Source organism: Scomber japonicus, chromosome 24 (genome assembly GCF_027409825.1).
Source record: "Scomber japonicus isolate fScoJap1 chromosome 24, fScoJap1.pri, whole genome shotgun sequence".
Taxonomy (NCBI): domain Eukaryota; kingdom Metazoa; phylum Chordata; class Actinopteri; order Scombriformes; family Scombridae; genus Scomber; species Scomber japonicus.
The window spans coordinates 7,159,010-7,179,588 of record NC_070601.1 but is presented as its reverse complement, the minus strand read 5'-3'; the positions used below and the strand labels follow the sequence as shown (position 1 = coordinate 7,179,588).

Genomic DNA, 20,579 nt, shown 5'->3' with positions numbered 1-20,579 from the left:
ATTGACAAAAATGGTCAACCCAATGATGTCCTCATTAAAAGAAAGATACTTTTATTTGATGTGCTGTTACTATTAATGGTGCCAATTTCTACTGCAAGTACAGGAAAACTGTAGATGTGAATGAATCTTGTTTGCCTGGATAAAATGTGTAAATAAATGCATTAGGTTGATTTTCTTGATTCAATTACCCTTGAAGATAAGGATGATGATATATGTCCAATGAAGGTGGATTGTAACGCCCAAAGTGTAATCTTAGTAACAATAGGAAAACAGAGTTATCCTTTGTCTTGGGATGAAATGAAAACAACATTGAAACTCAAAGCAAGTGATATACAATAGACATAAAATACATTCAGATCTGGATTCATGGAGCACCCACACATGTGGGTGTACTGAGAAACACCATATTGCAACACAGTTCCGACAAAATCTACATAAATTATATGTAAACAATTAGTTCTAGCCACACATATGTCTACAATGCTTGACAGTTTTGACAGTGATATTTGCATTTGCAATGTAGCTGGCAATACAAAATGTGGAGAAATGATTGACTGCAATATGGTTGATCAGATATTCTAATGTCACTCCAATGAAAAGCAAATGGTTATGTTTTGCATGAAAAAGCACAAAATCAAAATGCTGTAACATCATTCTGCACATGGCAACTTCATATAATGAAGCGGAAGCTTAAGGATATAAGAGCAACAAAGCTGCAGGAAGGCTGACAGCAAAGCCTGTATTGCATCGCATTAAAGAAATCAAGAGCAAAATGTCCTTGTGCCCAATAACTGAGCACAAGAGGATCATGCAAATTAAGTAATGACCAGACTCATTCACTCAGATTCACTCTCATACAGACAGGTGTTCAGTTGCTCCCACTCAAATTGTATGCACACACACTCATAAACCCATAAAACCACACACACCTTTTTGTGACGTGCTGTGTTCACTTTGATGACTTCCTCCATTGAGGACCTCAGGTGTCTGGGCTTGCTGGAAGCCCAAAGCCTGGGGCTCTGTTACACAATCTGTCTGCTCTAAGAGCAAGTCTCCTGGCTGCTCATATGTCACTTCCTCCTGGTAACTGTCGGGCTCCTCTGGAGCCTCCTCCTCATCCTGCTGTTGCTCCTCCACAGAGAAAGCACTGACAACCTCTACTTTATCTTCTTGAGCAGGGGAAGGGAGACACATGGATGAGACATGAAGGACAACAAATATGGGATAACATGGGTTAACAAGACACTTTTACCTCTGATGAAGATGCATGGGATGCAATCAACAAGCCTTCTATCACCTGTGCGCTGATAGAGTTTTCAGATATTTAGCAATATAACTTAAAATGCCTAATAATCATTTTATATGTTTTATCATTGTTTTTATTATTATATTGTTATTTATTCATTTAACAACATATATTTACTCCAAACTAATTTATGATATAATGAACATTATTTATCTGCATTCAAGTAGAACTGCTTATGATAACATATTAAATGTAAGTCTGTATTACACAAATAAGTAACTATAAGTATAAAGTTGAGTATGAGCTTTCCATGCAGTGTGAAAATCTAAAAGTGATTGCATGCCACATGCAAGAAGGACATGATTAGAAAACAGCCTGTGCTGTTCTCTGTGCGTAAAGAGCTGAAAGCAAATCTGTGATTTACTCCTGGAGGAAATCAATAGACAAAATGAGGAAAGGAAGAGAGAAGACGCTGAGAGGGGAAAGCAGACTAATGAGATGAAGGGCTCCAGTGGCAGGTTATGTACTCGCCTAAAGGGAGGAGAGATATTTGTGTTGGCGTCTAACTCTAGTATCCAGGGTTGAATTCAATAACATTCTGCTGTGTGTTAGAAAACTACTATTGAACTAATATCGATAAGATAGACAGAAGCGTGTACAGGACAGGACAGTGTGGCACATGCGGCAGACACGTTGAAAGTGATATGACGATGCAAGGGGATAAAGCACCTCGAAATTAAAAACTAAGGGACCAGAAGAAAGAGGAGGAGTGGTTGACATGTTTCAAGAAAGATCTCCGGAAACCCTCAAGACTGTGTTAGGTGTCATCTTTTAGAGAAATTTTTGTCACTCTCACCACCATTCACGCTCTCATCCTGGGTGGTCTGAGTGGTTATTAGTGTGTGTACCTTGTGCCACAGGCCCAATCTGCTCAGCGGATGGAGAGGGGGGAGGGGAGGGAGGCAAATTGGCTGAGTCATCCACTGCGAAAGGGAGAGAGAGAGAGAGAGAGAGAGAGAGAGACACACACCGGGAAGACAAGACATGGATGGGTGGAAATGAAAAACTAATAACTCATCTGACCTTAACTCTGTGGGAGGCCTCCCTTTGAATTTGAAACTAAGCTGGTTGTGTTTGTGTGTGTTTGATGAGTTGTAGATGCAGAGTGCAAATTTCATGCTCTTCTGGGATTTCATTAGAGGCTAGCTCAGCCTTTTTGTTTACTCTCCATTGCAGATGAGTGCAGATAGAGCACCAACTTACCTCAGACGGTGTTACAATGGTCAGAAACACATTGAGGAATTTAATATTTACACTTAAATCACTGTGAAAAACAATAGAGGTGGAAAGATGACATACACATAGTCAAAATGTGTCTGGACCTTTAAGCCTGACATGAAAAGTTACTCGCCAAATTGTTAATCATCTTTCCTATCGTATTCATTTTTCATCTTTTCTTTTCTTTTGCACCTTTCCTCTCTTCACTTGATTTGTCTCTCATTATACTTTTCTTATCCTCCGCTGTCTGTATCTTTCTCGTCATCTATTTTTACACTTGTGTCACTGCCCTTACCTTTTCTCTTTTCTGTCTTTCCTATCAGCTTATACCAAGAAAAGTTATAATACAATACCAAAAAACATTGCCACAATTTATAGCTGGGAGTGTTTTTACATGAGATAGTATATCCAAAAAATCCTGGATGCTATCGATAGCTCGAGAGGATGGTGTACTTATCAGATTTAGCGTAAGGTAGGGTATGTATTCAGCTTGATGAAACTAAAATTGGGACTGAGGGGAAGACATTTTCCCAGTGTGGAAGAAATCCAGGAAGTAGGTATAAATAAAACTTTATTAAATGAAAAACCTCTCATTCTTAAAATGTGATTGCACTCTCTGGCAATCCTTGGAATATTTCCAACCAGTAATCATCAAGCTTTCAGGTCTACTTTTAGAAAGGCCTAAAAAGTCTTCTATGTGCTTTATATTTAATTACTTGAGTGATTAAACCCACAACCATATGACCAATGGTCCTTTCTACTTTTGTGAGAACTGCTACAGCAGATTGTTGATGTTTAGATGTTCAGCACTCATTCAAATGTGAAATCTGCTCAAGTGCCTTTTGAGGATTGATTGTCCTCTCCTGGCACAATGAAATCACATTTACCCACAGCTGCAGATCTATCTGTGGTTGGGCAGGACAATCAATGTCATTAAGTCAGTACTGCACGCATATGCATGCACAAGATCGCTGGCACACCATGTCCATGTTCCTACCTGTTGTCCCAGGATGTGCAGCTGCCCCACCATGGTATCCATTCTCCCTGTAGGCAGAGCTGTAGGCGGAGTAGCCATTCTCCCCATTCTCTTGCCCATTGGAGGCCCAGTGCTCCTCTGGCTGCTGACCGTCTGCCATGCCTGCCTGCTAGGACACCGGGGAGGGCACGGATCACCTGTTAGATCAGGTAAAAGAGGTGGGAGAAAGAAAGGAGACAGATGAGCATGCAGTAGATGGAGGAAATTAGTAGAGAGGAGAAGAGGAGTCAAAAAGGTGGACTCCACTGAAGGACCTCAGCTAATTCTGATGCACACTGCAGGGTGAAGTTAACAAATGAGCCACCAGAGGGAGTAAGGCGCCACATTGTTAGTACCATTTCAGCCAACAAGTCTTTGTCTCAGCATCCACGTGCTGAAAAGACCGACTGAATGTCAGTATCTCATTGGTAATATTTTCCTTCCCCCTCCACTTTTATATTTGTTGTGACTTCTACAAATGTGCTTTTGTAAGCTAAACAGAACAGGTCGAGTGTGGCAGCTAAGCTTTGAGATTTAATTCCCTCCCATGTGTGCACACTCACTGTGATGTTTTTTTGGGGGTTTATATTATAACAATACACAAATTAGTAACAAGCATCCACTGTGTGGTATGTTTAGGCGCACTGCAGCAGGAGGCTTGTAAAACAGCAACGAAAAAGAGAGAGAGGGAGAGCTCACGAACACACCCTTCATACCCCCCTCACTAACGATAAGGAGGTTGTTGCCATGGCAACCAGAACAGGTCTTACAGGGTCCGGCAGTTTTGGCAGTTGGGTTTGACAGATTTGCCCCTTTCAGAGAGAAAAAATAGGCCCTACACAGACACTAAGCACACACATAAGTGCAACACGTGATAGACAGTACCACATTTTAGCTTCCACCTTCTTTTCCATCCATTATAATAACAAAAGATTTATCCATATCAAGTGTGCACTACACAAGTGTCTACATTCTAATCAAGCATCTACCCTCATAAAAGTGGTCTATTTCCCTTTAGAGAAAACCCATAATGTTGCTTTTTAAACAAGATTAGTAGGGGGCCCTCCCATGCCTGGCAGCCTACCTAAATAGACTCATTATCATCAAGCAGCTGCAGCAGCTAATTTCATCCTTACAACTCATCACTGTCTGAAACTGCTGCTTTCCTCCTCCCTACATCTCCTCTCCCTTTCTTCAGCTTTTCTATTGTAACCACTTTCTTGTAGCTTCTAATTGTCAAGTCTTGCTTGGATACCCCTGTCATGTTTGTGTGCTAAATATGAAGTTAGACTCAGCAGCAGGTTAGCTGAGCATAAGGACCGGAAACGAGGGGAAACAGCTAGCCTTGCTCTGTCCCTAGGTAACAACATCCACCAGCATGAGGACTTCTAAATGTAAATGATTAATGTAATGAATTTAGTATCAAATAAAGGTGTAAATGAGGATTTCAGCCCTCTTAAGAATAAAAATCTATGGGAGATGTGATTAAAAATAACAAATTCAAAGATGTACATAGAAATAGCTGCTTCTGTTCTAAATAGCCTCAGTAAAATAGTATTTCCTGTTCTTTATTTGTCGCTTATTTCTTCCAGTCGCTTCCCTCGTTTTTTCTCTCCTCCTTCCTCTCTAAGTCTGTCTCCTCTCCTTCCCTGCAGGGCTGCATGACGACAGGCTCACAGCGATCGGAGCTAATGTCTGCTGCAGTGGAAAGATGTGAGGATCAGAGGAGAAAAAGAAAGAAAGAGAGAGAGAAAAAAAGAAGAGGAGAAGACGAGAGAGGAGGAGAAGGAGGGAGGAGGAGGAGGAGGAGGAGGAGAAAGACCCACTGACACTCAAAGATACTGGGCCAAACTGTCTGAGACTAAAAAATCTCAGCCCAGGGCTCAAAGGCAAGCCTGGTCCCAGCTGTTGCTAAGGAAGAAAACTGGTGCGCTGACAGCCAGATTGTGCTGATGGTGGTTTAGAGTTGCATTGACCTGCTTTCAGCTGCTGTTTTGGCAATATTATGCCACATTTGACACTCACAGATCACAGATTGTCCCTAGACGATGATGTTATAAATCTTAGCTACTTACATAAAGCCCATGTGTTCTCATTTTGCTGAAAAGCAAGTAATTGCAGAGAAAAACAGACCTTTTTTCCCCTCACAAATTAAAATGGATTACATCCCACATTGTAAATATCTTGCTTATTATTAGTTGGCTTGTTGGCTGTGTTAATTCTATCTTTGATTGTATATTTGATTGCCTCCACTGGCAGCAGACTGCAATATGCTAAGAACCATCGATATTTTAATACAAAGTGGCTTAAGGAAAATTGGCAGGATTGGTGGCGTATTACAGTAATACTGTCCCTGAATGAACTGTGTGATCAATGCCCACACAACACTGTTAGATCACAATGCAATGAAGAGTTTAGAGTTAAAATAAAATTCCTTTCTTCATCTAAAAAAAGGTTTCTGATAAACTTCAAGAATATGCTGAAGGCTTTGTTGTACATTATTTAATTATCCTATCCACCTGTCTGTCTATCAGGTGAGCTATAGAAGTTTTTGAAAGAGAGTGACTACATTTAAACACTAACACATAGCACAAAATCAAATCCTGTCCTTGAATGCATATTATACTGTGTTAATCTAACTGGCTGCTTTTTGACCTTTAGATCAGCGAATCTGCCACTTTCTTCTGAACAAACTTTTATGCAAATTCTTTCAGAAACTCAGACTACATTATATATTCTTATCCTGATGTCTGCCTCTCCTCCCTTCCAGACATTGCTCTCCAGGTACATCCTGTCCTTGTGTCACTAACGTGATCTGACACATCCTCCCTCATTGCTCCCTTTCAGCTGCTTACCAGTCATATTATGTTATAAAGAAAAAGATAAAGTGAATAAAAGGCATCTTCCCAGACACAGCCAAGCAGCAGTTTTTAATATTTCTCACTGATGCAATACGCTGTAATAATCACTCTCTCATCTTTCACCTGAGGATAGAACACAATTGCATTTTGGTATGTTTGTCTACTATACTGTCAGAAAGTCTAACAGCAGAACAGTCAGCTCTCAACTGCTCAGCATGTGAACCATCACTGTTTCTTAATCTTAAAAGGGTTAAATCAACAGCACTAGGAGTCAAAAAATGGCTGTCAAATCCCATCACGTCCTGGCATTGATGTCTTGAATTGGACATGCCAGTTCCATCCCTTACAGAGACTTAGAGAAGAAGGTGTGGCAGCAGGCCCGAGGCTCCACTGGCTTTCATTCTCTCTCTCTCTTTCCCCTCTTTCTTTTGTCTATTTGTCTCGCACTTGCATGGCCCCCCCTTGCTGCACTCAGCCCTACCTTCCAGCCCCAGCATCCCTCCACCCCACCCAATCCCTAATCCGACCTCACTTCCCTCCCCGTCTGCCCCGCTCCCCCCACCCCAATCTGGGTCACTCATCACGCCTCCATGGAGCGCCGCTAACATCGGAATGTCACCATCCATTTAGGAGGGAGGATGGAATCTCTGGCAGCCAGACTCAGTAGGCCAACCTGGCCTTAATCCTCTGTGTGAGCGGCCGAGTGTGTGTCAGTTTGAGAACCTGCACAGGATTAGCTAAGTCTCTAACGACAAGAATAGGTATGGTTTTCTACACCCATTGCATTGCTTGATCAATTAATAGTATCATTTCTTTCCCGAACACTTTTTATGTTATGTGCATTTAAAAGCAGAGGCGACACTGTAAACTTTCTTAAACCATGTATTTTGTTATTTAAACTAATATTCCCTTCTTTTTGGTCTGATGAAGCCTTCATTGACTGAAAAGCCCTTGACATTTCTTCTCTGCAGACAATTTGGCAAGCAGTCCTAGCTTTGGAATTTGCATTTTGGGTATTTGGCATACATCTGCATATTGGATATAATGAGAATATTTTGGCAAATGATCAGTTGAGGGAGGGTTTCCAGGAAAATAAGTAGTTTTAGACACAGACACACTCAGAAGGTCACAGGTTTGTTTTAGTTTGTTTCCAGTATGTCCAAATTAATCTAACTTATTTTGTCCCAGTTAAAACATCTTCTATATATATCTGATGTTATTGCTTGTATCCTTATTTTACTTTAAATTAATTTTTTGATCATTCACATTTTTGTGTTGGAATTATGCAAATAAAGTTTATCATTATCACTTTCTCAATAATCAATTATATGAACTACATTTCCATAATTAATTCCTATTATTAAGACAATCATATGACAAGAATATGGCTTGTGAACATGATTATCTGAACAAGACAACATTTTGTGATTGAATTGAATTTTAAAATGTTTGTTAAAGGGCATTTTAGAAATGTAAATGTATAAATCTCAAACTCTTTTGATAATAATTTATCATATGAGCAAACATATTTGGATGTTGGACTGTTGAGATGTCACCTGAGACTTAATGACAGTGTTTTTTCACAATTTTGGTAATTTCAGAAAGTAAATTATCAACTGAATAATTGAGAAAATCATCATCAGATTGTCAAATGTCTAAATTGAATGAAAGATTTACATGATTATCAAATTTGTGTCAATCTGAAATGATTCTAGTCTGTTTTTTTATACAGTAAGTTGCTATGAATGATGGTTAACTGTCACAGGAGACCTAAGGACAGTCAAGGTTAGTGTGACCTGTCATTAACTCAGAATCCAGCAGCTCCTGCAGCAACCACAGCAGCAGCAGTCGAGTGGATTATGTTTCTTGACTCAGCAAGACATGTGGAGGATTGAGTCACGACGAGTGCTGGCAGTGAAGTGTGAATGAACTGTGTACACGGTGAACACCGGCATGACGAGTGAGGCACGCGCACATACAAACATACACACCCATGCACAAGAGGTAGGGGATGAGTACACGCCTTGAAGATTAAGTACCGTAATACCAGTGGTATAGGCGCACTGAAATTATGTGACAGTAAATGTAACAGCGTGAGAGTGCAGTTTCTTGCATGGTTGTAGTATTCCACAAAGCAATCATATAAATACATAAATCTGGATCTGTAGTAGATCAGTATTTATTTATTTTGCCACTTCAAACTATGATTAGTATTGATTTTTCATCCTCTTCATCACGAGTAGTTTATAAAACTTGAGCTACAGTAGCAGGCTCATCTTTAGAAGTTCATAAATGTGCTGTGCTGTATATACACTCCTATGAAGTCAGTCTCTACTGGGTCTTTTCCCCCACCTTTCATCACAGTCTGAAGATTTGCACATGAATTTACTGACCGGAAGACTTGCTGAGCTCAACCATAGACGTTGGATGTGGGGGTGGGTAAAACATTGTCATTTATTCATAAGGATTTATAAAGTGTCACAATTTATACTTTCTGGCTGAAGCTTGCACACCAATTGACACCATGAGACTTCTTTAACTGCTATGACACAATTTGTCATATCCAATCAGCTGTTGGTAAAATGACTGTAGTTTCTTACTTTTTTCTTTTTTTGTTTTATTGGTAAAACACAATCAGAAGAGTGATGATCAGTATGCCAGTTAGCCAGCATTATAATGTTTTCACATTTATATAATTTAAGGTCACTTAACTACAATTAAAAGACTAATATTAATGCATTTCAGATAGTTTCCTCTTTCAAGACAATTGAAGGTTGAATAAACTGACTGCCATGTCTCTCCTGCATCATAACTCACATTTATTTCTTCCTGTCACCGCTTGCCTGCTTCTCCTTCTCTTTACTTTCAAATCTCATCAGAGGAGTAGATGCAGCCCCACCTACGGTGATGTCATTGTTCCCATGGTGATGTGATCCCAGGGTGGGAGGGGCTGGTGATCAGGAGTGGATGCTGGGCTGCAAAGAGCCGACTTTTACTATGTTATGGATCCTGAAATAGGTCACCAGATCCTCCAGGCACAGCCTCTGGGGGTCCTTCGTAACTCCTTCCTCACCCGAACACAAATGGGATCCGAGCCATTTAAATACATCAATAAACTGTTAGCTGGTTGCTGGTTGGGCTGCTGATGTCATTTTAGACATTTACGCTGGTGGTGGTGGTGGGGGAGGTTTATATACTTCCATCCTGTTACTACAAAATCTAGTCAAAAAATGCTTCAAACAGCAGGATTTTTATTTTTATTTTTTTAGAGGCATAAAGAGGTAAAATATCTCAAAGGTAAGACAAGGCAAGCTTTTATAATTGTATTCACTCTATTGATGTATTAAACACGCTACAGCAGCTGATAACTCATATTTCAATTGACATAAAAATGTATAAAGAAATTATTTTGAGAATTACTAAGGATAATGATTCAAACAAAAATTGCCTATTTTATAGTTGGATTCTTAGATGTGAGCATTTTTCCTTGTCGTAAATTATATACATATTTGGAGATGTAAAGTAATTGTCTTTTTGGGGGAAATGATTGACTTTATTAATTGTACTTATGTTAAATCACAGGTTGCCAGAGTAAAAAAAAAAGACTGTGACTCAGCTTTCACCAGCTATTCATGCATAATTACCCTTTAATTGTCTCAATGAAAAATATTGAGCAACAACTGTGATATTTTCACACAGCTGTGAACCCGCTGAAGCTCTCTGCTGTGTTTCCCGACAAAACCTCCCATCTGTCAGTCTGAGTCGTCCATCTTTTTAGCAGTCAGTCCCTCCCTGCCCAGCCATCTTGCATTTCTATGTGTCCTTCATGGCTGAGGGGACTGTGATGACTGCTGACAGTTCACCATCTCCCAGCCCACGCCTTACACGCCTTATATACATCTGCATCTCTACACACACACACACACACGCCCTGCTCAGATCAAAGTGAACACGTGCCCAAACTCACACCCTGATTTTGCCAAGCGGTTGCCGTCCTGTAAACAATATTTTGTCTCACGGCCGTGGGACAACAACCGCCTCAGCCGATCAACAACTCAACCACACACACACAAAACAAATGCCAAATGCATCCGCAAAGCTAAACCCAGAAGAACACATTGTTAACATGAGCTAAATATAGACATAAACAGAAGACTTCTCTGAGACATTTACCACTGTAGCTACATTTAGCCACTTGCTCTCTCATTTAATTTCCTGTCATGAAACTCAAACAGAATTACAGTACAGTAAAGCTAAAAACACAAGATCGGAGTTTCAACTTAATCACTGCTTTTCGACGGTCAAAAATATCTCTCATGACATCAACCCAAACAATCGCCCCTTCTCCCTTCCACATGTTGCTGAGCATAATTCCTCCTCTATTATATATCCATGAACGGCCAAGGCTAATCATCTGGCTGAGTGCAGCCACTTAGATCTGACTCCTGGGGCCCCATGAGTCATGGGAAAAGTGAGTGTGAAATGTCACGGTGGGGGATACGAGTATAAGTAGTGCATAGTATTACATCTGGCGCGGGTCCAGACTTCTATGTTTTTGCTGTTTCATTTGGTTATTTAGGTGTGAAGTGAAAATACGTCACTTGAAAGAGCTGTATTCAAGCAAAAACGTGCAGTTTTGTGATTTTTAGCCACGCTCTATAGCAATGGTGGTCACTTTGTCTTCCAAAATGACCATTGGACTTTTGTATAGGCATTCATGGTCCTCAGAGGATGTATCCCACTGACTTTTGTGAGCCCCTGACTTTTTTGCTTGTGCCTCCAGAAGGTAAATATTTTTGACTATTAGAGAAATATATATCAAAATCTATTAGATACGTTGCCATGGGATTTTTCTGTCTCAGCGGTATGTAATAATTAGTAAATGTGAGCATGCCAGCGCATTAAGCCGAGATGTGAACATGATACACATTACACCTGCTCAGTACAGCCTCACAGAACCGCTAGCAGAGCTGTAGACTCTTTTCTTGTCTTGTTTATTTATGTTTGCTTACCGGACTTGAAGATCTGTCTTCACTGTTGGATGAACCTGACAAGTGCTGCGTCTGCTCAGACCTGCATGAAAAGAAAGGAAAGCGAAAGAAAAGGGAATACATGTTAGGACACAATGAACTGCAGCACTAAAATATAACACGCACTCTCAACATACTGTCCTCCTAAAGAGCTATGTCAGTGGGTCAAAGACAAGCCTAAACCCAACTAATTCCCAAACATTTCTAAGCTTTATAACCTCTGAATCCCACCTCTAGTTCAGAATCTAATGTGGGGCTTTTTACCAGGAAGCTTTCATCTCTGTCTCATGTTTAACACAGCATTGCAGGAGCCATGCATGCACGCAGCAGCTTACTGTAGCTCTGTTACCTGGAGTTCGCCAGCAACATTAATCCAAACCTCAATGCGGCTTCTCCTCTCTGTCTTTTAAGCTGCTGATGGGCAGAAACAAAGCTAAAGACAATCTAATCTACTCAGAGTAAGTGGACCAGCATTGTCCTTGTGTGTCTTGCTGCATTTCACTAGGTGTGTTATCACATGTTTGTGTTGTGTATTTTTATGTTTTGTACTTGCATGTTTTATAGAGAAGTTAATATTATTAGTCTTATTTCCTAGCATTGTTAACATTATCACATTTCCCATAGTAAGGTGTATATTCTGGTTCTTTTAAACTTTTAATTGCAAACTGTGAGTGGAGTTGGTGCTGCACAAATAAGTTATACTGTAACCGAATCATGCAGATCAGAAAAGCTGTATACTGAAGCCCAATGGGTCCCTCCAAATGCCCCCCCCCCCCCCCCCCCCAAAAAAAAAACACTCAGCTTATCTTAGCATAAAGACTTGAAATGTGGAAACAGCTAAAGCTCACTTATTAACCCTTGTTTGTGAAATCTGTCAACTAAAATTAAAGTGTGAAAGCAACAATTTTATGGGGGTTTATGCTTGCTATTTCCAAGCTTTATGCTAAGCAAAGTTACTGGCTGTCGCCTTACATTTAATGAAAATATAGATACAAGTATCAGTCTTCTTATCTAGATCTTGGCAAGAAGGCAAATATGTGTATTTCTCAAAATATAGATATATGGCTTTTGATAAGGTGAAAATGTGAGAAACATCAAGTTAAAAAAGACCAGTGTTTAAGTTAATGACTGTGACTGCAGACAGCGTGAGACAGAGAAAGTAAACACTGGTTGGATAGTTTCCAAGGCAACTGCAGGGAGGATAATAATCCAAAAGGAAACTGAAGTGATTATTTTTCATAAACACATGATTACAAGTGAACAAGTCCTCTGCGTGCCAACTAAGCAGACTCCACTTGTGAGCTGTTTTCAAGATTTGTCAAACTCTTGGATTGCTCCATTGGGGCTGAGCAGAGGATGAGTTAAGGCTTAAACCGGCCGTGGAGAAAGACAGATTTGCACGTTCACTATGCTTTGAGACTGTAAGGAGGTAGAATACAGAGCATCCTGTTAACATTAAAGCACAGTGAAAGGACCATCGGGGAGGAGGAGGAGGGGGTCTGGCGCCAAAAGAGGCAGTTGGAGAGAGCAAGAAGGAGATAGAAGATGAAGCAGAGACACAAAGAGATTCCCCAAACAGGAAGGAGGTTGATTTATTAGAGAAGAGACAAATACGAGGCCTGTGGTGAAAAAGAGAGAAAACAGAGGCCGAATTCACAGAGGGGAAAAAAGATATTTTTAGTCCTCTATTAAAAGGTTAATTTATTACATCGTACCTCTCATTGCTGTAGTTTAGTTATAATAACACTATACTCAAAGAATATAATGTTAACTTATAATATGTAGTTTGGGTCATAATTTTACATAAGTTTGCTTTTATCTCTCTTTAAAATACATTTTTAAAACCTGACCCATTTTTTGGCCTGTTAAATGTCTTTTTAGTGATACAACAGCCTCCATGTTTGCATTTTGAACTCTTGCTGTTTACATAAAATATTGTTTTAATTAATAGTGCCATTTTTTTAGCATTATTACCACTATCACATTATTTTTATTTATTTTTTTCTTGTCATTTTACTTTTAACCACCAATTTGTTCATTTGCTACAATCAAAAAAGAGGCTGATTTATGGGTAAAAGAAAAAAGAGGCCGGGCTGGAGAGAGTGAAGGAAAAAATGTTGCAGAGGAAAAAAAAATGGAAAGGACATTTTTTAAGTTATCTACTAATGTCCAAGACTGGCATTTAATTTGATGCACTTGCTTTTTATTAACTGAAATGTTACTATAGATTTGTAGCTTTATGAATTATGTTGATACTGTTTCTACAGTACTATACACTGATTCACAGTGTTTCAGTAAGTTTCTTGTATACACCCTAAAGTTTCTGATGTGCATAAGAAAATGTCCAGTGAGAACCTGGAAAATCATCATTTAAACGTCAGTCTTGAATGTAAAACCAGTGGCAATCCTGCAAAAGAAGCAGGTTGACATTATTTAAAGGACAAAGTGAAAGATAGGGAGCCAGAACGAGAGATAGAGTGAAAAAAAGAGAAACTTAGGTCACAAAGGAAGTAATGTCTCTTCAAGAAGACAGAGAAAAACAAAAAAGATGAGGATGGAAGAATGATGAGAGAGAAAGATAAAGAGAGATGAGCAGTTACCGCCCAAGCCAAAAATATCAGGAGCGTGACAGGAATAGCAGCATTGTACTCAAAGACACATGTTTTTAACAGTCACAGTAAATGATCCCTCTCTTACACAGCAGTTGGTCTTTTTGTTATGAAACCCACGTCTCCCTCAGCTAAACTTATCTAAACTCTTTTGCAAATGAGTGTGCCCATAATCTGATGGATTGGAATTTGTGGAACTTGTGATCGCTATAGGATAAAAACAATTACCAAATTGATGCAAGTTAACTCTAATTGGGGAAGAGAACATTTCTGGTCTTTTCATTCATTGTTACTGTATGATAAAATGTTCCTTTCTCTTTTGTCTTACTACAGTAACTACAACCACCCTCTGATTTGCCCCCAGCCTGCTTAAACATCTGAGGCACGTCCTGTCTTATCTACAAACTCATTAATTGCGGGTTTCACCGGATGGAAAGCTGATAATTTGACATCTCTACAATCTTATCAGCCAGCCAAGATGACCATCAACTCCAGGGCACATATATATAGAGCAAAAAATAGTTAGAAGGTTGAACAAACAAGCAATTCCTTCTGAGTCTCTCTCTGGAAACGAGGAATACAGTCGATGACATTTGTTTTGTCCATCCTGACATCAGTCTTGACCTGCATGTTCCTCCCAGGAGGAAGGACGCCAAATGGGTCAAACTGAAGAGAGAAGGAAGAAGGAGGAAGGGAAGAGTCAAAGATAGAAGAAAGAAGGGGAAGGGGGTCAGAAGTCGACCTAATCCACAGATTTGACTTCATCATCAGAGAGGCAAACAGGAAATGAATCCTAATCTCAACACTGCACTAAAGGACCTGATAAACCTTGCTGAAATGTACTGAAGTGAGCCAACAGCACTCTGCATTACTGGCAAGCTTTTAATGCTGTCTTATTGATCGGCAAAGCTCATTCTCCAGGATCTTAATTATCCACATCTTCATTTCAGACTAAACCATACATAGCTTTCAGAATGCATAAATCACACTCTTGATGAAAGAAAACCATTGAATTCAATCATACAGGAGGAGGTCAATTGATACTAAATTTTATATGTTCTTTGGCACCATTGAGGAGAAGGGTAGGAGATTGTTTAGGTCTTAAAACAGTCGTGGGTTCATTAAATTATCCTAGTTGCCTAAGCTATATATTTTCTATAACCTTAACCATACAATAGGAGGGTATAAAAAAACTTTGTCACTGAGCATTATCAAGGTTTGGCAAGAGGATTAGAAATATTATATCTCCTATTTCTGGACACCATCTTTGATATTTTGCTTTCTGTGAGCTGCAGCAGACTCTACAAACAGCTGTATACTGGCCTTAGCTAACTAGATAGCAATTAATACAAAGCACCAAATATTGACATCACCAATACCAGCACTTTAGTAGCCCTATTTGCTTTTATGGGAAGTGCATTTAGTAGGTAGTCCTAGTTTCCTGAGGTCATCTAATATGGATGCCAGGATTTGGGTTATGTCACATAAAGGCACTGCTGCTAATGTTACTTCTACCCCCTGCAGCAGGTAATAATGGTCATAAAAAGGAAGTTATGACTGCATTACTTAAAAACCCTACTGTAGAACAAGGAATCAAGAGCTAGGGATTTAGATGATTTATGAAGACAGTACATAAATTAGGCTGCAGTGGGTCTGTCCTGACTGTTTGGTGTTGTGTTTTGGTCCAACCAAAAGTCTCTCCTCAGAGGTCTCTGCTTCCTCCCTTTTTAAGTTGGCCATCGGCCCCGTTTCCTCATCTATAATTCACACAGACAGCCTCCTTCTCCCCACAGACAAACATACGCACACACACTTCATCAGGCCAACACACGCCTCCATTTAACAGCCAAACATGCATGTTTAATAGATAAAAGTCATAGTCAAGGTGAGGAATACTTAAGAGTGTGTTCATCTATGACATGTACAAATCCCCATGATATATAATGGGGAAAAGGAAGATTACACAATAAATTAAAGCTTTTATAAACATTATTTTGCTAATTTCCTTAATAACTACTGTAATTAAGAATGTTACGTTCTCTGAAAACTTTATATCATATGATGCCTTTATTGTTCTTCCACATCACCATCTCAGCTATGGTGTTTAGTGTTTATGGCTTCTCATCTTCTCATCACTCGATTCAAGCTAGTGAGTAATTGCATCTGTGATTTACTTTGCCTTCTTTAATCAGGACTCTCCATGTAGTCCTGAACTTCTTCACTCTGCAAGTGTCCTCCTATGTAATCAGCGCAATCTCACAGGTGTAAAGAGAGAAAAAGAAAGGAGGGTTGTTTTCTACACCTACACACTTTGTACAGAGCACAGAGGGGCCTGTGTGGCTAATGAGCCAATCTCCACAGGGAAACAGGCTCATTAATTAATCTACAAGAAGAATAGAGAGGAGATGAGCATGAGAGAGCATGAACAAGCAGAAAAACTCTAAACAAGTGGATATGTAACTGCAGCCCCAGTTTGAAGAAGGAAAGGAGCAAGGGAAGAGCCATAGGAAGCTCCGTGTTGAGATTATTTTGTCAATTTAAAGAGAAAAGGCTTTCGGAGTTTGGTGTGATGGATTTTTGTTGAAAAGTTTGTGGAGCAGAGCAGAGATGAACAATTTCAGGGAGCTAGAAAGGATTTGTCCAAGCCCTGAGGAAAATCTGGTTGAGGATGTTTCCAGCAGTCATTTGGACTCCAAAAAACTATTTCCCAATACAATCACAACAATAAAAATATGGCTGTAAAACAATGAAAGAAATGACATGTATAGTCATGATTTATTATACAAGTCTACTATTTCCTTCTAATTTACTGGGGAGTTTTCTGGAACCAGCAAGATGATTGACATTAATTATAGAGAAAATAACTGTTCACTGGTTCAATTCCAGCTAATTTGACATTTAGACAATTCAGTTTCATAAAATAAATGAATAATTATCAAATATTTACTTTGGACTATATGGAGCAGTGCTTTTGAGGGAATTCATCTGGAAATCAATAATTGTACACTAACTAAACTTTAATATCTTCCTAAAAACAGAAGATCTGACAACAACTAATCCACACATTAACTCACTGGAGATGCAAAAATCTAACTCTCATCTCTGCCCATGACAAAATCTACAATCCTGAACACATATGAGCAGCACTTAGTCCTGCTGCGTTATGTAAGCCAGAGAGAACCAGGTGTGTGTCTTCGTGGCCCTGAGGTGTCAGCTGCACTTATGAGTATAGAAGCAGGTGGGAGAACTGACCTTTATACTGATATACGTGGGCGTGTTAGTGATCTGAGAGTATTACATACACATTTATCAATCAACATGTTAGAAAAGGGCGGTGAAAAATGCGGCCTGGAGGCTATGATTTTACTGCCTTGGAAAGGTTTTCCTCTCAAGAATGTGAGGACGCTAAGAATGTGTAAAATAGTCTTTAAGTTACTAGCTGTGCTGTTAAATGGTGTGTTTTGGTGAATTGGGGTTTATTTAAATGTATTTGTAAAAAAAAGGCAATGTACAGAGAATATAAAAGTAAGACATTTAAAAGCATGTTGAGGAATTTGTATAATATATATTCAGTAGCAGTATTGTTTATATGCTATTTTTCACCAAGTTGTCTCCCTCTTTATTTCATTCTAGATATGTATTGTATTATCTCCGTGTTTCCCCTCTTATTCCTGTTGTTTTCTTTGTGTTTTTTGACTTTCTGCTTCTTAAGATCTAAATCAAATTTGATTTTCCACTTTACCACATCATCACGCACAGCTGAACAACAGTCTTCTACAAAAAAGCCTGTGAAATATCACAGGCTTTGCTGCAGTCCACCCCCAAATACCATCCTGTCTAATTTGCTTAGCTGAATCTGTCACTGTGGCTCACCTCATCTTTGTCAGTGCTTTGACATCCAACAGCACACTCATGAAGTATCACTTGTCAACATACACTTAGGGGTATTCTGTCAAGGGTGATGTTAACTCAACTGCAATGTCCCTTTCTCCTGCAGTTCTCCTCTACGAAGCACCTACAGTACGTTACACTGTAAATTAATCTCTGATAGGTTTCAGTGTGACAATGATAAAGCAAATACTGCAGCATGAGAGGTTGGTATTAATACTGATGCAACTACAGGCAGAATAAAACATGAATACAGTCTTAGCTCAAGGTCTATAATATTGCTTTTATCGCACAACACCTCTTCACATTTGAAACACAAAATATTCTTGATTCAAGGGTCCATTTACTAACCTTTTCTGGAGCTTTCTTCACTACCTCACAGTATTTATAGTACAAGACACACAGAGCAAAATGTATCTATTGATGATGACCACCAAATGTGATTTTAAGCACTAAGAGATCTAAAAACAGTTTGGATTTTACATAATCAATAAGGGATTCTTGTGAGAGACAGATTTATGAAAAGAATAATTACAATCAACCCTACAGAGGCTACAGAGATATCATCACTTTTAGTCCCTTGTGTGGATTAAGCTCCCAAAACAGCCGATCCCACATATCTCCTAATGCAGTTTAAACATTGTGCATTACAGGATTTAACAAACTAAAATTCATAATCATCTTTCAGATCTTTTTCTAACGGACAGCTGGAGGAGTTAAGTAGGGGGCAACCGGCGAAACAATGCCCTTCACTTTCACACTTGGCATCTCTGCAACACCTACATTTATCTCGATTACAGTTCCATTGCTTTGCTGACTAACAGCAGTTGGAACCAGAGGCGATGTTGACTCCAAAACAATGTCCCCCTCTCCCACGGGTTTTGCTCTGCGAGGCCCGTAGCGGTTGGTTAACCGACCGCTACGGCAGGCCCCGTGCCAAACTGTGACCTCACTCCGAGGGCATGAGCTTGACAGGATTGGATGAGGGATGCCGGAGTGGGTTGGAGGATGATTGAGGGGACAGGACTCCATTGGTGACCCTGAAAAGAAGGACAGAGAGAGGGCGCATTCGTCCCCTTGTCCTCCCCTCCTACACTGTTGCGCATCATCCGAAGTTGGTTCCTCGGAAAAGACAGCTCGCCTGAGAGCTGCCCGGCAACCACATAGGCAGACAGAGACAGAGATCGTGAAAGGGGTGGGCGGGGAGGGGGGTCAAAGGAAGGGAGTGGGGGGCCACGTCACTGTGGATGTGACAGACGCCAGGGTGACTTCTGACATACAGTCGAAAGAAGGAAAGGTTATGTGGTTAATAAAGAGGGAAAAAGACAAGGGGAAAAATATTGAGAGACAGAGAGAGAAAGGATAAAAAGAAGTGGCCAGATCAAGACAGGCAGGAAGATACACAGGGAGGAATAAAAGCAAACGAGAAGAAGAGAGAAAGGGTGGTAGAAAAGGGTAAAGACAGATTTGAGGTCTCATCACTCCATCACCACCTGCTCACATCAAAACCGCTCATTGGCTCTCAAACTCCTCCAGATCATACGATGCTGTCAGCAACTCCTGACAGCCAGCTATGTCGACGCTAACAGGCAGAGTAATATGTCCTGCAGTCTCTCTCGGCTCGGTGTCACCCCCACGGAGAAACCACCAACAATCTGTTGGCTATGAGTCGCTAACTGCCAGTGGCCACATGCCATCACAGAATAATAACATCACGAATAATCACAATCGACATCATTTCCATTGGAAATAATATTATGCTGCAAAGATTGGGGCTTTGGATCTCTTGGTAAACACTGACTCTTACACACACATGTAGCAGCAGTTGCAGCATCATCACACTCGAGGTGAACTGTTCTATCCTCCTGGCTGAATAATCAGCAATGTCTAGACGAGGTACGTCACAAAGACTAAAGGTCACCAAAACACAGTAACAACTCCTGGCTTATCACAACATCAGCTCTTTCACTCTTTTGTTTGAATATGCCAGCAAATATCTGGAATAATTATAATCTCTGCAAACAAAAGAAAAGATGATACGCAGGCTCACATTGATCAGAGATTACAGGCATGCTCGGGAGAGAAGAAGGTCTCCATAGCTGTCAACAAGAGGGAAAGATAAGATTTCCCCTTTATGACTATTAAATAATTAGCACAGAGGATTTGCTACTACTATAAACAATGATGCATCAATATAGTCTTTATCTATGTTGCTTTGAAAATGAAACATGCATCTTAAAGAAAACAATCTTACCTGTCGGGGTGGGGCAGTTATTCCAGCTTTTTGTCTGCAAAGAGGGCACAAGAGGAGGCAAGGCAGCGGCTTCTGTAGAGAAAGGAAGAGAGAGAAAAAAAGATGAGAGACAGAAAGAGGAGTGTACAGGACTCAGAGGGTGAGCGTCACACTGACAGAGATGGCTAATGTTTTTTGCCGGCGAGCCGAGCCGGCAAGCGCACACTCCCTCACACAAACACGCACCGAGCCAACCAGCACACTGCCTTACACATAGGTTAACCACCCCCCCCTCTCCTCCTTCTCCTTCGACTGCCTTTTCTGAGCACTCACCCTGCAACCAAGCTAGTGTCTGCATCACATTGGGGAGGGGTGGATTTAGGGGGGGATGGGAGGGTTTTGCCATGTCTGAGCGAAAG

General features: G+C 40.2%; 1 protein-coding gene across 1 annotated transcript; it reads right to left on the bottom strand.

Annotated features, from left to right (window-relative positions):
- Positions 1-180: 180 nt before the first annotated feature.
- LOC128354021 (microtubule-associated protein 2-like) lies at positions 181-20,205 on the bottom strand. Its single transcript, XM_053314268.1, has 6 exons — positions 20,182-20,205; positions 11,413-11,473; positions 3,522-3,697; positions 2,155-2,229; positions 930-1,166; positions 181-251 (listed from the first exon to the last, which is right to left on the bottom strand). Exons 3-6 carry the CDS (start codon positions 3,658-3,660, stop codon positions 181-183), a joined length of 522 nt encoding a protein of 173 aa, XP_053170243.1. The 5' UTR covers positions 3,661-3,697; positions 11,413-11,473; positions 20,182-20,205.
- Positions 20,206-20,579: the final 374 nt, after the last annotated feature.

What these genes read in the sequence shown, in the direction of transcription:
- LOC128354021 (XM_053314268.1), bottom strand. Translation starts at nt 3,660, where the DNA reads ATGGCAGACGGTCAGCAGCCAGAGGAGCACTGGGCCTCCAATGGGCAA. An exon ending in TGCACATCCTGGGACAACAG is followed by an intron (nt 2,230 to 3,521) that starts GTAGGAACATGG and finishes TCCCTTTCGCAG; the next exon opens with TGGATGACTCAGCCAATTTG. An exon ending in ACACAGCACGTCACAAAAAG is followed by an intron (nt 252 to 929) that starts GTGTGTGTGGTT and finishes ATTGTTACTAAG; the next exon opens with ATTACACTTTGGGCGTTACA.